The 14,542-nt window shown below is 45.8% G+C and overlaps 1 protein-coding gene across 1 annotated transcript in view; it reads right to left on the reverse strand.

Moving 5' to 3' along the window:
* The window catches only part of MIDEAS (mitotic deacetylase associated SANT domain protein), a 159,669-nt gene that overhangs the window by 43,512 nt on the left and 101,615 nt on the right, over nucleotides 1-14,542 (reverse strand). The window contains exon 3 of the mRNA XM_044659976.1: nucleotides 309-2,003. Within this exon, the coding sequence (XP_044515911.1) occupies nucleotides 309-1,721 (1,413 nt within the window). The 5' untranslated portion in view covers nucleotides 1,722-2,003. The remainder of the gene's footprint in view (nucleotides 1-308; nucleotides 2,004-14,542) is intronic.

The following is a 14,542-nucleotide window of genomic DNA, read 5'->3' on the forward strand; positions in this document are numbered from 1 at the left end:
ATTCTAGGATTATCTTCTATGTGAATCCTTTCTGAAAGCTCCAAGCTGATAGTCCTCCTGTCCCCAAATTGTTCTGTTTCCTTTGTGTATACCTGGTTTCTAGCGTGGCTAGGCCAGGGCCTGTTTCACCTTCCCATCACAATACCTAGCAAACACCTGGGGCTTAAAATTCTTCTTGACCTTCTGACCTAATGTTCAACTCCTCTGTATCCCACACATTCTGTGCCTAGTCTGGCTTTTTATTTTCTCTAGAATCCAACTAGCCCTTCCAATTTTCCCAAAGCCTTCTGGAGGATCTCCGTTCTCACCATTGAGTTCTGGAGCGAGGCCAGTTCCACAGCTTTCTGAGCCAATGTTAGCAAATTAGCCTCCTGGGAGGCCCGCCGCCGCCGTCTTGTGCTCTGGATCACCCCTCCTCGAACCACCCCAAAGTCATTGGTTCCCCAGGAATCACCACCTTCAGGGGCCTCCCGCTCGCGGCCATTCTGAGCCAGTCTCTCCCCTTCCGGCAGGTGCTGCTGCCCCCCGAAGGCTCCCCCGCCTTGCTCGGCCTGGGGCAGGAGGTGGCCGCCCTTCTCGTGAGCCAGGGCCTCGGGATGGGGCTGCCCCAGATTCGCCTGGGGCAGGTGCTGCTGCTGCGACCAGTGATGCAGGAAAAGGTTGCTGGACATCTCTTCCCGGGGCTGGGGAGCAGCTCCGTCCAGGGCCGCTGTGGAGGAGGAGGGCGGCAGGATCCCTTCCTTGGAGAGCCGTCGGGAGCGGCGTGGAAAGGAGATCTGGGCCTGAGGTAGCACAGGTTGTGTAGGCTGCTCCTGCATGAGGGCCTTCAGGAGCTCCGGGTTCATCTCAGGATTGGGGGGGAAGGGGCAGGGCACCATGGCGTGATGGGCCCCAAGGTGAGCCTGACCCATGGGGCCGGCCGGCTGAAGGCTGAAGTCCTGGGGCTGCTGGGAGTGGGGTGGCGGAGGCTGCTGCTGGGCAGGATAGAAATTCTCAAAAAGCTGCATCTGGGGAAGGGCCTGCTGTTTCTGTTGTGGGGGGTAAGGGGCAGGGTTGGCACCAGGCGGGGGCTGTCGGAAAACATGGCGGTTCACCTGGTTCCCAAAGGCCAGCTGGAAAGGCTGCAGGGGCAATTGGCCCGGAGGCTTCTTGGGTGTATGGAAGGAGTTCACTGGAGCCTGGGATCTCCCCAGCTCCATCTGTGCCTTCTGGGACATCATCTGCTGTATGGCATCATTGTAGGGATCCATCGACAGGATCCCCTTCTCCTGGCTTCGTTTCAAAGATTCAGGGTGACCATAGAAGCCCGAGACTGCAACCCCAGGGTGGGGAGCCCCTTTCTGGCCACCATATAAAGAAAGTGCATGGTTCCACAACGGGTGAGAAGGCTGGGGCTGCTGCTGCCAGCTTGCATCCCCACCCCGGTCGGGCACCCGGCCCATCACTGAGTTTGGCCACTTGACAGCTGCCACCGGTTGAGAGAGCATGGGAGGGTTGCCCCGCTCCGTTCTGTAAACCACCGAGTTCAGTAGAGACAGAGTGTTGTGAGGGGGTAGCTCAGTGGGCTGGGAGGTAGGGACACTGCTACCCGGTCCACCATGACCATAATACTGCCCCTCCTTCAGGTGCTGCTGCTGCTCCTTTGTTGCTGTTTCTGGGTCACTGAAAAATGGAACCCGTTTCCTTTTGTTCTGGGCCTTGGATTGGGCCTGGAGGTTCATCGTGTGGTTTGCTATGCCAGGGCCAAGAGATTCCCACTCACCAGCTGCCCATCCCCCAGGGAAAAGCCCCTTGGAGCATGGGCTCCCCCTCGGTGGTTGATGAATGGTAATTTCCAGTTGCCAAAGGAAGAAAAGGGGTGGGGGGCAAGAGAAAGGAGGAGGACCCAGGTAGACTTGGTCAGTCGCTCAAGGTTCCTTCAGGTTCTGCTTAGAGGGTCTCTCAAACCTGGTGCTTCACCTCTTTTATCCTTCCCCAATTCATGGTGCCAAACATCTCAGTGCCTACAAAAGAGAAAGAAAACATGTCAGTGCTGAGGAAGGCAATGAGCAGGAGCTAAGGGGAAGAAGGAACTCTCATTTAGCCAGTATGTCTTCGCCATGCACCCAGCCCATGACTTCCCTCATATTACCAGTCCTGAACTCCCTTCGGCACTGTCCATATATCTCCCATCTACTTGGCAGTCTCCCCAAAAGAGCTGGTTGTTCCCCAGTCCAACTATGCAGCCCTTGAGGCCTCCTGGCACATTCCTGACACTGACATCTGCAGCAGAGGCGGTATGTGTGAAGGGGGAACAGAGACAGTTGACTCTACACCAGCTGCTGCTATTTCCTAGGAAGCTACAGGAACAAAGCCTTTCTGCATCCACGATACAACAGAGCCTGAAAGAGGTTGGGAATTCACTGTACCAGGGACTGACAAAACCAGGAGCTGAGTCTGGGTAGCTAAGGAAAGTCTGTTGCCTAGCATTCATAGCCCTTTAAAGCCTGGGTGGTGAGGCAAAGTGGGCAGCTAGGTGGCACAGTGAATAGAGTGCCAAGGCTTAGAGTGAAGAAGACCCAACTTCCCTGGGTTTCAAATCTGGCCTCAGAACTTACTAGCTGTGTGACCTTGGGCAAGTCACTTAACTCTTTTGGGGGGGGCTCTGTTTCCCCATCTATAAATGGGCTTGAGAAAAAATGGAAAATCACTCCATTATCTTTGTCAAGAAAACACCTAATGGAGACATGAAGAGTCAGACATAATTGAATAACAAGTGTGGGAAAGTGGATGGGAGTGAGGAAATTATGCCTGGAGTTAGGAAGACCAGGTTTCAATCCCATTTCATATATACTTATTAGCAGTGGAACCAAGGGAGGTCACTTAACCTCTCTAGGGGTCAATTTCCCCATCTGTAAAATGGGGACCCAAATGGGGTCGCAAAGACTCAGACACAACTGAAAGCAACAACTCCCAAAATGTACTTATTCACCTAATATTGTATTACTGGCAGCAAGGTGGCCTAGTGGATAGCCTGCTAGATTTGTGGGCAGGAAGACCTCAAATTCAGCCTCAGACACTTACTAGCTTTGACACCTTGGAGTTAACAGTACTTAAAAAACAAAGCAAGCAAACAAAAACCCTCTGTTCCCTCAGTTCCCTCATCTATAAAATGGGGATAATAAGCATCTTTTTCCCAAGGTTGTCCTCAAGATAAAATTTGTAAAGTACTTGGCAAACCTCAAAGAATTATATATTAATTATTATTTATTATTTTTAATTAATTTATGTTGATATCTATTCTCCTACCAGACTACAAGCCCCTAGAGAGGGGCTTAGGCTGTGTCTTGCTTAAGATGATTTACCCAACAGCATCATTTTACTCACTTTCAGGCTGCCTCCGGATTTAGAAGGATTCAACAACCCTTTATACCTTGAGGGAGGGAGAGGAAGAGAGAGGGAGAGAAAGAGAGAGAGGTGAGGGGAGGAAGGAGAGAGAGAAGAGAGGAGAAAGAGTCAGAGAAATAGAGAGGGGGGGTGGGGAGAGGGAGAGGGAGAGGGAGAAGAAGGAGAAGAAAAGAGAGACAGAAAGATGGAGGGAGAGAGGGACAGAGACAGAGAGAGAACTCAACTATGCCAAGGTCCAGCTAAAGCTTGGGAGGGGAAATATTTCCACAAGGAAGGGCAAAGAGCTGCCAAAGGCACCACCAGGCCAATTGAGCAGAGCTCTGGGCTTCTAGGCACATTCCTGACCCAGCCATTGGCAGTAGAAGTAGCCCCCTGGGATAAGTGCTGAGAAGGGCCTGGTAAATGTGCAGGACCTCCCAGCCTCTGGCTACAGAGGCAGATCTACAACACAGAGTATGTGAGAGTTATGAGAAGACAAATGACCAAGGAGGAAGCTGCGCCCTGTCACCTAGTTTTTGAAGCCACTTAATTGTAGAGTTCAGAAACATTTACATGGTATTTACTAGAGGTCCAAAGACTGTGCTAAGTAAGCCCTGGGGGACAAAGAAAGGCCAACATAGCTCCTGCCTACAAGAAGCTCCCAGTCTAATGCGTGAGGAAAAAAAATGTAAGTGACTAGGCACACACAAAATACACAGATTACATAGAACATAATCTAAAAGGGGAAGATGCTAGCAGCTGAGACCTGGGAGAGGCCTCTTGCAGAAGAAGGGACTTCAAGCCCAGACCAATCTGGAAAGTCCCTGCCTAAAGCTCAGAGCCTGAGCCTCCTTCTGTCCTCTGAGGGCATCAGCAGCTAAAGCGTCCAGGACAGTGGAGGGGGTGAGAGAGGAGGGAAAAATCTGAAAAGGGATTGATTCATTTGATGAGATTTTCGTAAAGTACCTGCTAACCTAGCCTCTCATAGGAGGATCAGCTTGGGGAGGCATTTGAGTGGAGCGCCTTGAACAAAGCTGTGGACGTGAGGTACTTCTACGTTCCAGCAAGGGGGACAGCCTATACAAGGGCTCTGAGACAGAGGGCAAAAAACAGATAGGCTAGTTTGACTGGCAGAGAGAGCACATACTTAAAGGAGGGCATGTGCAGGAAGCCTCAAAAAGTAGGCTATGTAAGGACTTCAGGATGAAATCGTGAGTCTCACTTAAATTGCATTAAAACAGGCTAGTGGTGCCCCCTGAAGGGCCTCTGGGGATGCTGGAACCTCTAGGGCAGGCCTGGTGGTTGTTAATAGCCTCAGTAGGGACAAGAGGTACAGAGATGGGCAGAGTCAGTCAACGAGCATTTGTTAAATCACCTAGAATGTTCTAGGCACCGTGTTAAGTGCTGGCAAAAGACCTGGTGTCAGGGCACTCATGATCTAATGGGGGAAATGCCATACAAAAACCATAAACAAAGATATACCCCATTACAGGGGATAAGGAATTAGGGGTATGGTACCCCCATAATCTGAAAAATCTGCATACAATATTTTGGTCTTTGTGGACTTTTCATAAATTTTAACTTTAAAAAAGAAATTGCATATATTTATAGTATTAAAAGATAACATGTTGATAATATATAATGTGACACATATTTTATGCATTCCTGAGTTTCTAACTTTTTCTGTCGTCTGCCAGCCTTCAAGTGTCATCTGTGGCTTCCATAAAACTCCCCCAAATTCCCATTTAATTTCTCATGCCTACTTGCAATATATCAAGACCTTGATAGGAAAAGTCGGGGAAGGGGTACCTATATAGGGTAAAGTGGTGATAATCTCGAAAGGGAAAAACTAAGATTCAGGAGGATTGAAAAGGCTATTTGTAGAAAGTTGGATTTTAGCTAGAAGGAAGCCAGGAAGTAGAGATGAAGAGGGAAAGAGATTAAGGCATGAAAGAATAGTCATTGTAAATTCATGGAGAAAGGAGATGCAGAGCCTGGCAGTGTTCAGGGAAGAGCAAGGGGGAAGGGGAGAAATTATAAAAAAAAAAAAAATAGAAAGGAACCAGCTTATGAAGTATATAAAAAGGCAAACAGGATTTTATATTTAATCATGGAAGCAATAAGGAACCACTGGAGTTGATTTATGGAGGGGAGAGTAGAGACATAGGTCTATGCTTTGGGAAAATCAATTTAACAGTCGAGTGGTGGGGAAGCTAAGTAGCACAGTGCAACAGGCCTGAAGTTGGGAGAACTCAAATTCAAATCTGGCCTTAGAGACATTTAGCTGTGTGACCTTGAGCAAGTCACTTAATTCCCATTGTCTAGCCCTTATTGCTTTTCTATCTTAGAATCGATACTAAGAGAGAAGGTAAGGGTTTAAAAAACAATTTAACAGGTGAGTGGACAATGGACCAAAGCCAAGAGAGGCGGTTAAAGTCTCAATGTCCAACTGTGGGGAGGTGAGGGAAACATGGGAAAGGGGGAAGAGGAAAAAAGGAAGGAAGGAAGGAAGGAAGGGGGAGGGAGATGAAAAAGAAAGAGAGAGAAAAGAAAGAGAGTTTGTAATAGGAAGGTCTGAGAAGAGGAAGTTATTTCTACTGGGAAGAGGTGTGATAAATGTGATAAAACCCCAAGAAGGAAACAGAATAATAACAGTGACTCACATTCATATCACTTTAAGGAAAGTTCCTACAGACGGATCACACACTAGAGGCGCTGGGCCTGAGAATCTTTGCTCTGACATTGTCCAGGTGGGACAGCCCTCAGTCGCACTTCTTGTGCCTGTGTTCCAGCCTCCCCACTCCCAAAAGGAAGGCTTTGCTGGGAGGAATTAATCTGCCAAGAGACCATCCTAAGTTGTATCACTCACTTAACCACTTATTTCCTTACTCCTTCTTACTCTGTGACCCACAGTGACTCACTCCTTCATCTCCCTCTTTCCTGTGATCTTTCACTTTCACCCTCCATCACAATAGGGTAATAACTTCCTCCTTCTGTATTTCCTTCCTCAGCTGCCCACCACCACGTGACCCATTAGATTCTCTGGTTTCCTCCCTTAGTGGCGGACCCCCTTCCCTTCCCTGGGCCTCAGTCACAGCAAACACTTGGTACCTCTCAAAGTTCTGCTTCATCCAGAGGGAAAACTTTCTTCCATTTCAGAAGAGATAAAGAAGAGGGGGCAGATGTATAGAGATATGGACCCCTAGAGCACCAAGAGAACAGACTGAGGGGAAACGGACAAGGAAAGACCCTTCTTTTCCCTTCCTTCCTCCCTCCCTCCCTTCCTTCTTTCCTTGCTTCCTTCCTTCCTTCACCTTCCATCTTAGAATCAATACCATGGATTGGTTCCAAGGCAGAAGAGTGATAAGGGCCAGGCAATGGGGGTTAAGTGACTTGTCCAGGGTCACACAGCTAGTTAGTATCTGAGGCCAGATTTGACTGTAGGACCTCTGTGTCTCTAGGCCTGAGCCACCCAGCTGCCCCCCCAGAAAGACCCTTCTGAACAAAAACCTCTCTTGCATTTAAACACTTGCAAACAGCCCCAGCACCACTGTAGGGAATAAAGCAACCAAGGCCCACTCAGGAAAACAACCACCCATAGAAGTGCCCCAGAAACATCATGCCCATTGTTCCTTGCTGGTGGAAGCATCTTTCCCAACCTGGCAACAACATGACCTGAGCTCTGCCTTTGGTGGGCCAGCAGCAGTGAGCTGGCTCAGGCAGTTGGTGTTAGTCTACTCTGTCCTTCCTGAGGGAAGAATGGGGGAGGGAGAGAGGGGCAGCGGAGCTGCTGAGGATTAGAGGTCCATGTGACTGCAAGGAAACTCTAAGCCTCCCCTGCTGTCCCCCTCCTCTCCCTGCCTGCCACCCCCTCCCCTGGAACCACAGATCTTCCTGACAACCCCCATACAAACCACAGTAATGGGGCTTGGTGACTAAAGAGATGCCAGAGATACTTGGCGTGTGAGAGGCAGGCAGACAGCAGCCCTATTCTGTGACTGGAGCGTCACAGCATGGGGGGAGTCATGAGTGGCTCTAATACAAATGAGCCTTCTGGCCCCCTTGAAAGCTGGGGTGATGGGCACCTATGCTAGAGCTGAAATGTCTCTTTTACATCCTCCCATTTTGGAGGTGGAAAAGCGGGAGGAAGTTTTGACTTCAGGACTGCAAATCCCTAGGACCTGAGGCCCACAACTAGAATTAAACATCTCTGGTCTTTGTTTCTTCATCCATCAGAGGAAGGAGCTGGATAATCTTGGCGGTTGGTCCCTTTCTGATTCAAAATTCTATGAGATCCAAGCTTTAAGGGAAGGCCCTACAGGTACCACTGAACCAACCTGTATGTAAGCTTAGCTCTCCAAGACTACTCTCAGGAAATTATCTAGCTAGACCTTCAAGACAGCATACAGCCAAAGCCTTGGCTCACAGTAATAAGAGATTAGAGGAGGGAAGACCCAAGAAATGCCAAGGGAGCGCCAGGCATAGGGTTCAAATGAGGTCGGGACCCCTTAGAGTAGGGGTAGGTGCTTCTTAAGTCAGGCCACTTCCCAAAAAGAAAATGTCCATCCTGGTGGCCAAGAGTTATTTCATGTCGGATGCTATTAGCATCTCCATTTTGCAGAGGAGGAAACTGAGGCTGGGAGGGGATAATTAAGAAAAGTGCCCAGGGTGACACAGTTAGCAAGTGGATAAGACAGGACTGAAACTCAGGTCTCCTGGACTCCAATTCTAGCACTGTCTACTACATATTACCTAATGAATAAAGCAGGAATGAGAACTTCCTGCAGATCTTCAAGCACCTAGGAACTTTTAGACTACTGTTCTTCCTTCTAGAAACCCTACCTGGTAACCTAATATCTCGGGAATCTGCATGGGTCTCTGCCTCTTCTCAGTGGGCCCCCTTTCTTGCAATGCTTTTTGATACAAAGACATGACTTTGGTCCAGTAAGGGAGAGCAACAGAAGGTTTTGCAAGCTTCATTGGCATAGGAGAGGCCCCAGAAGCCTTCTATTATCAGGGTGGGGGCAATGAGGACTGTTCTCCTAAGTCAGGAATGCCCTTTGTCTCCAGGGAAGGGTGTGGAGTGTGCATGGGGAGCCTCTCAGGGAGGGAGCCATGGAGTCAACAGGAAGCCCGGGCTGGCTTGCTCAACAGCTGAGACACTATGTCTCTCCTCAGCCTCTCCCCATACTCCCCATCTCCTTTTCGCCTCCCTTCCATGACCACCTGTTGTCTGATGCAGCTTCTGCAGGGCAAGGTTTCCCTAGCACAGATTTCTCCTGATCAGGATAGCGGCGGCAGATGCCATGTGCCCTTGGCAGACAAGTGCCTCCCATCCTCCCGAAGAAAACAGCTGTGGGGCCCTGCTGAGACTCTCTGGCCTATAGGCAGAGAGGGTGGAGAAGAGAAGGGGCCCTTGGCTGCAAAGCCAAGCCAGGTCTAACTGAAGGAAAACAGATTCCACCCCATTTTCTCCAGCTCCACTTCACCCTCTCCAGGGGCCGTGTCTCCTTATAATGTTTGCTTTTCACCTCCAAATTTCTGCAGAAGTCACATGCATTTCATCTCCTTTGCTTTTGAGAAGTTCTAAGGACACAAGCCATGGGGCTTGATGCCAACATCCACCTCTCAGACAGAACTCGGTTCTCTCCTCCATCAAGTCACTTTCCTCAGCTCCTAACCCTACAGGACTGCTCTCCAATTCCCAACTGATCCACCACAGGGTAGAAGTTGGCTAGCCAGACCCTCATCTTCCTCCCCACTCCTCAATCCAACTTATGGTTTGTTATCCTTCTTTAGACTGGGGAGAGAGGGGAATTAGCAGAGGACCTGGGACTATCTTCTCCAAAGGCTCTTAGCTTATGCCCTCTCAAAACTGAGGAAGCTCACTGAGATATTCTTGTCCTCCTTAGAAGGAAAAGGGCTTAATGAGGAATCAAGAACTGACAAGAATGCCTCTGGGCCTTAAAATTTCAGGGACAGCTGCTGTCTGATCATGGTTAAAGGAAACCCACAGCTTATGTGGGGCTCCTAGATAATAATAATGCAACCTACTCTCTACTTTTTCCCGTTCCTTTTTTTGGACCTGGTTTATCAACTCCTTTTTCCAGTGTTTCTTTTCCTTCTTTCACCACCAGGCTTCTGTTTAACTCCAACCTTGGGCTGTTCTTCAGAACCAAGGAGGAGCCTAAGATCTCAAGTAGATACAGAGAACATCAGCAGCTTTCTTGAGGTGCGTGGTCTGGAGCCACCTCTCTTTGCTCAAGAGATTGAGGGAAACTAGCTTTGAAAACAAAAAAAGAGCCAGAGAATCTGTTAGGGGGAGAAGAAAGGGGGGTGGAGGTGGAGGGGAGGTAGGAAGGCCCTGGTTTTCTGGTAAAAGACCCATGGGGTGAAAAATCAAATTTTTATCTAGTCTCCAAGGAAGTCAGTTCCAGGCATTTCCCTTTCTGCCTTCTAGACTATCTTAAAAATCTGACTGAGACCATCCAAGACCAGAGAACCACTGCCCAACTGTCTGGTCTTCTATTCATTACCAAAACAGTATCATGCCAGAACAAAGAGAGGAAGGGCTAACTCAATCAATCTCATGCTTTATCCCCAAGTGTCACCCCTGTCCTACCAACAATCACTTACTACCTGCCTACAGATGTTCTAGACTCAGTACCTGACCTATTGCTTAGTCATTACAGTCATGACTAACACTGACTCTTGGTTACTCCCACCCAGCCACCAGTCCAATTCTTTGAGGTCTCCTAGCACTCAATCCCTCCAACTCCCCATCTCTACATCAACACTCACCCAAAGCTCAGAAAATTATTAGTAATGATAAAGCTCATGTTTATAGTGTTTTAAGGTTTATCAAAACAACGACAAGAAAAGCAATTTTCCTTTCTTCTTAGGGAGGAGAAGAAGAGAGATAGGAAAAATTTGAAACTCAAAATTTTAAAAAACAAATTAGTAAAAAATATTTTACCTTTTTTTTAAAGTAAAACAAAAATTGAAAAAAATTTCCTCACATAAACCAGGTGGTAGAAGTATTGTTAACCCCGCTGTACAAATCACATAACTGATCATAGAATTTGGAGCCAGAAGACACCTTAGAATCATCCGCTTTCAATCCCTGCATTATATAGATAAGGAAACAGACCAGGAAGATGGAAAGTATGATTTGATGACTATTTATTCAAGGAAGCATAAGTGGCAGAAATGAGATCTGAGCTCAGGCCTTTAGACATCAGATTCAATATTCTGTTCTGTCACAATTTGCCTCCACTCCAATTAATCAATCAACAAGTATTTAGAAGGCCTCTGCTATGTGTCAGAAATTGTGCTAAGTGCTACAGATACGAAAATAAAAATTAAAACAATCCCTGCCCTTAAGACATTTACAGTCTAACCAGGGGAGACAACCTGTCAGTAGACAGATATACACAAAACAAATACAAGGTGATTGGGGAATAGGAGTGGGGGCTATTAGCAGCTTTAGAAAATCAGAGAAAATAGAGAAATCAGGAAAAATAGAAGATAGAGCTTGAGCAAATCCCTTAAGACAACTAGGGATTCTGAGAAATGGGCTAGAAAAGGAGTGTATTTAGGAATCCAGAAAGGGCAACACAAAGGCTCAGGGAAGAAGATGGGAGCCCTGGGTGAAAAAGGCAAAAAGTGCTCGGTTTGGCTGGGCTACATAGTACACAAAGGAAAGTAATGATTGGGGTCAAATTGTGAAAGGATTTAAATGTCAAACAGAAGTCTCTATTTGATCCTGTAAGTAACAGGAACCTTCTTGAGCTTACTAAGTAAAGGGAGTGACATGATCAGAAATTCCCCTGCTTATTAGGCAAATGAAAAGCCTGAAGCTCAGAAACAACTACTCACACTTCTAAAGAACTCAGTTTTGGAAAGCACTTTATATGTGTAAAGGGGACAATGATGGTCTAGTCCTAAGAGCATGCACAATTTGCTCAACCTGGTACCAAGCACCCAAGTGGATGGGCGCTAGCCAAGAACAGTGTATTTGAGGACTCAGACTTCCCCCAAAAGCCATCCCCTGCTCCCCTTCTCCATCATCTATTATCCTCCTACAGCATGTTTCAGAGCAGGGAACTGTGATGAGCAGGATGATGTCAGAAAAATCTGGAAAAACCTACAAGAACTGATAAAGAATGAAATAAGTAGAATCAGGAGAACATTATACACAGCAGCAGATACTGTGGATATGATCAACTATGAAAGACTTCACTATTCTGAGCAAAACAACTATCCAAGATAATTCTGAAGGGCATAGGACAAAGCATGTTCCTCGCCTCCAGAAAAAGAACTGATGGGAGTCTGAATGCAGATGGAAGCATACTATTTTTCACTTTATTTGTGTGTTTTCAGTTTGGGATTTTAGTTTTATATGAATATTCTCTCATAACATGATCAATATGGAAATATATTTTGCAAGATCATACATGTACAACCCAGATCAAATTACTTAATATCTTAGGGAGAGGAGAGAAAAGGGAGAAAAGGAGACAATTTGGATATTATAATTTTGGAAAATGTATGTAAAAGATTGTTATTACATGTAACTGGGAAAATAAAATATTAAATCAAAGTAGGGATCTGAAACCAGGTTGTTTGACTGTGAATCCTAGGGTTATTTCATTTAATCTTCATAAGAACCCAATGAGGTAGAAAAGGAACAATATACCTATATTTTGCAGATGAGGAAATGGTTTCAAAAAGGTTAAGTGGCCTGCTCACAGTCTTTCCTGCCTCTGAGACTCTCCTAAAAAGAAACAGGCTGAAATCACCCAAGAATAAAGAGACATTAGCCAGCTGTCTTGGTCCCCCATTTCACCAAAGTGGTATCATGCCAGATTGAAGAGAGGAAGGTCTGGCCCAGAGTCGATTCTCATGCTCTATTTCTAACACTCTATTTCTAACCCCACTCCCAACAATACCCCCCTGCAGCATGTTCCAGAGCAGAGATCTAAAGCTAGGTCTTCTGACTGTGAATCCCTTGGGCTTCCCTGCCCCACATCATATATGGTTCCTTTGCTTTCATAATGGAGAGTCAGAGTTGTGAGATAATTCTTTACATATATTACTAATATCTGTAACTCTAGATCTTAACACAGCACCTGGGCGCTGAGCAAGTGCTCCATACACTCTCTATTTACAATTACCTCTTCCACATCAAGACTTTCCTCATAGCAGTTTTGGTATATCATGGGTTGGCATAAGAAATTAAATGGGAATTTTGGGAGTTTTGTGGAAGCTGCAGACAATACACAAAGGCTAATAAGATGACACAGAAAAATATGGAAACACAAAAATGGATATTTAACCCAAATTTTACAATAAGGTACTATAAATCAACCATTAAAAAAAATTCAAACTTTCTCTGGTACAAAGAGAGAATCAAAAAATTTTACTCAGGAAAATAATTTTTCTAGATTGCAAGTGTGCTGTGCCCCTAACTCCCCGAGATGTAGAAGGGATAACTGTATTTATCTATCAATCTATTTCTAGGGGAGCAAGAATAACACTATAACTCTAGGCCAAGAATGACTCAACTCCCTACTCAATCCATGCATGGCCCTGGCCCCATTCACTATGGCCTTGGCAGCTTGACCTATTTTGGAACAAGAGGCCTAAATACAGATCCCTTTGCTCAGGATGGCAGACAGACTTTGGGTTCTTTAACAATTCATTGTTGCTCCTGGCCTCCCTTCTTCTAAACCATGCCATCCAGGCACCTGTGCTTAACACTTGAGTGTAAGGATATTTTATTCAAAAGTAGGCAAAAGGCATTATTAGCCAGACTTTTCCCCATGGGTTTGTGCAGTTCCTCCTTCCCTATACTGCCCTACTAATTTTTCCAAAGCACACAGCTGGATGGGTTGGTAATAAAAGGGCTGGCATCCATTGGCAGACTCATCTGGAGCTTTGTCAAAGATATTACCCAAACATGTGGCATGGGCCCACCTGGTGTGCCAGGATGATGGCCAGTGGGATACTGCTCAAAAGCCAGCAACTCTCTGGAAACATCATTTTCCCACAGCCCAAGATTAGGTGAAAAGGACCCAAATTTCATCAAAACAATGGCTACCAGGTGCTCCAGATGCCCAACCTCATCCATTTTTTCAACAAACACTTATTTAACACCAATGTGCAATTCACGGTGCTAAGAACTGGAGGTAACAAAGATTTTTTTAAATGACCCAGTCTTTCTAGCTTCAAGAAACTCATTATTTATTGAGATAGAAAGGGGAAAGTAAAACCTGCATGAAAATAAATGTAAAATTTAGAATGAAATGGAGGAAAGGTTACATCAAACAGAGTAAAAAACAAGCTTGAAATGGAAGTGGGGAGGGAGGGCCTTCCAATAGCTGGGACAAGATAGGGGAAATCTGAGCTGTGCCTTAAAGGAAGAAAAGGATTTTTAATAAGCAAGAGATATAAAGGATGTCCATTCCAAAAATGAGGGATAATGTATACAAATGCATAGAAATAGGTGAGTTCTCTAGCCAAAAAATTGAGATTAACCTCTCTCTACTTCCTGTACTAAAAAGTCTACCCTCTTCTTGGTCTTATCACCCCTTTCAAGCCCTAACTGATAACAAGCATGAAAAACAGCCCAACACTACCACCAGTTTCCTGGGACTGAGGGCTAACTAAAGCCAATAGCAGAAAGACCTACATATATATATATATATACATACATATATATATATATATATAAATTTGTTTATTTATTTTGGTATCCGGTGTATAAAATTCATACAACTAAAACCAGTTGCTTTCACCCCCATTCCTCAAAATGCTCACTGGGAATACAATGAAGTTTCTCATAGCAATGGTTTTTGACATGTACACTTTCTAGATTAGGCCTTTACCCTGTAATCTCATGATTTCCCTAAATAAACTTCTGAATGTCCATGAGATTCTAAATATATTGGTTAACTACTCGTTCGTGGAGAAGAGTACAGGTTTAAAAAAAAATTTAAAAAGGGAGAGGCAGCTAGGTGGCTCAGTGGATAAAGTGCCAGGCCTAGAGTTGGCTAGTCTCAGGCATGTCCAAGCTGTGTGACCTTCGATAAGTCATTTAACCCCAATTGCCTAATTGGGAACCAATACTTACTTTGATTCTAAGACAGAAGGTAAAGGTTTAAAAAAAAAAAAA

This window comes from Gracilinanus agilis, chromosome 2 (genome assembly GCF_016433145.1).
Source record: "Gracilinanus agilis isolate LMUSP501 chromosome 2, AgileGrace, whole genome shotgun sequence".
Classification (NCBI taxonomy): domain Eukaryota; kingdom Metazoa; phylum Chordata; class Mammalia; order Didelphimorphia; family Didelphidae; genus Gracilinanus; species Gracilinanus agilis.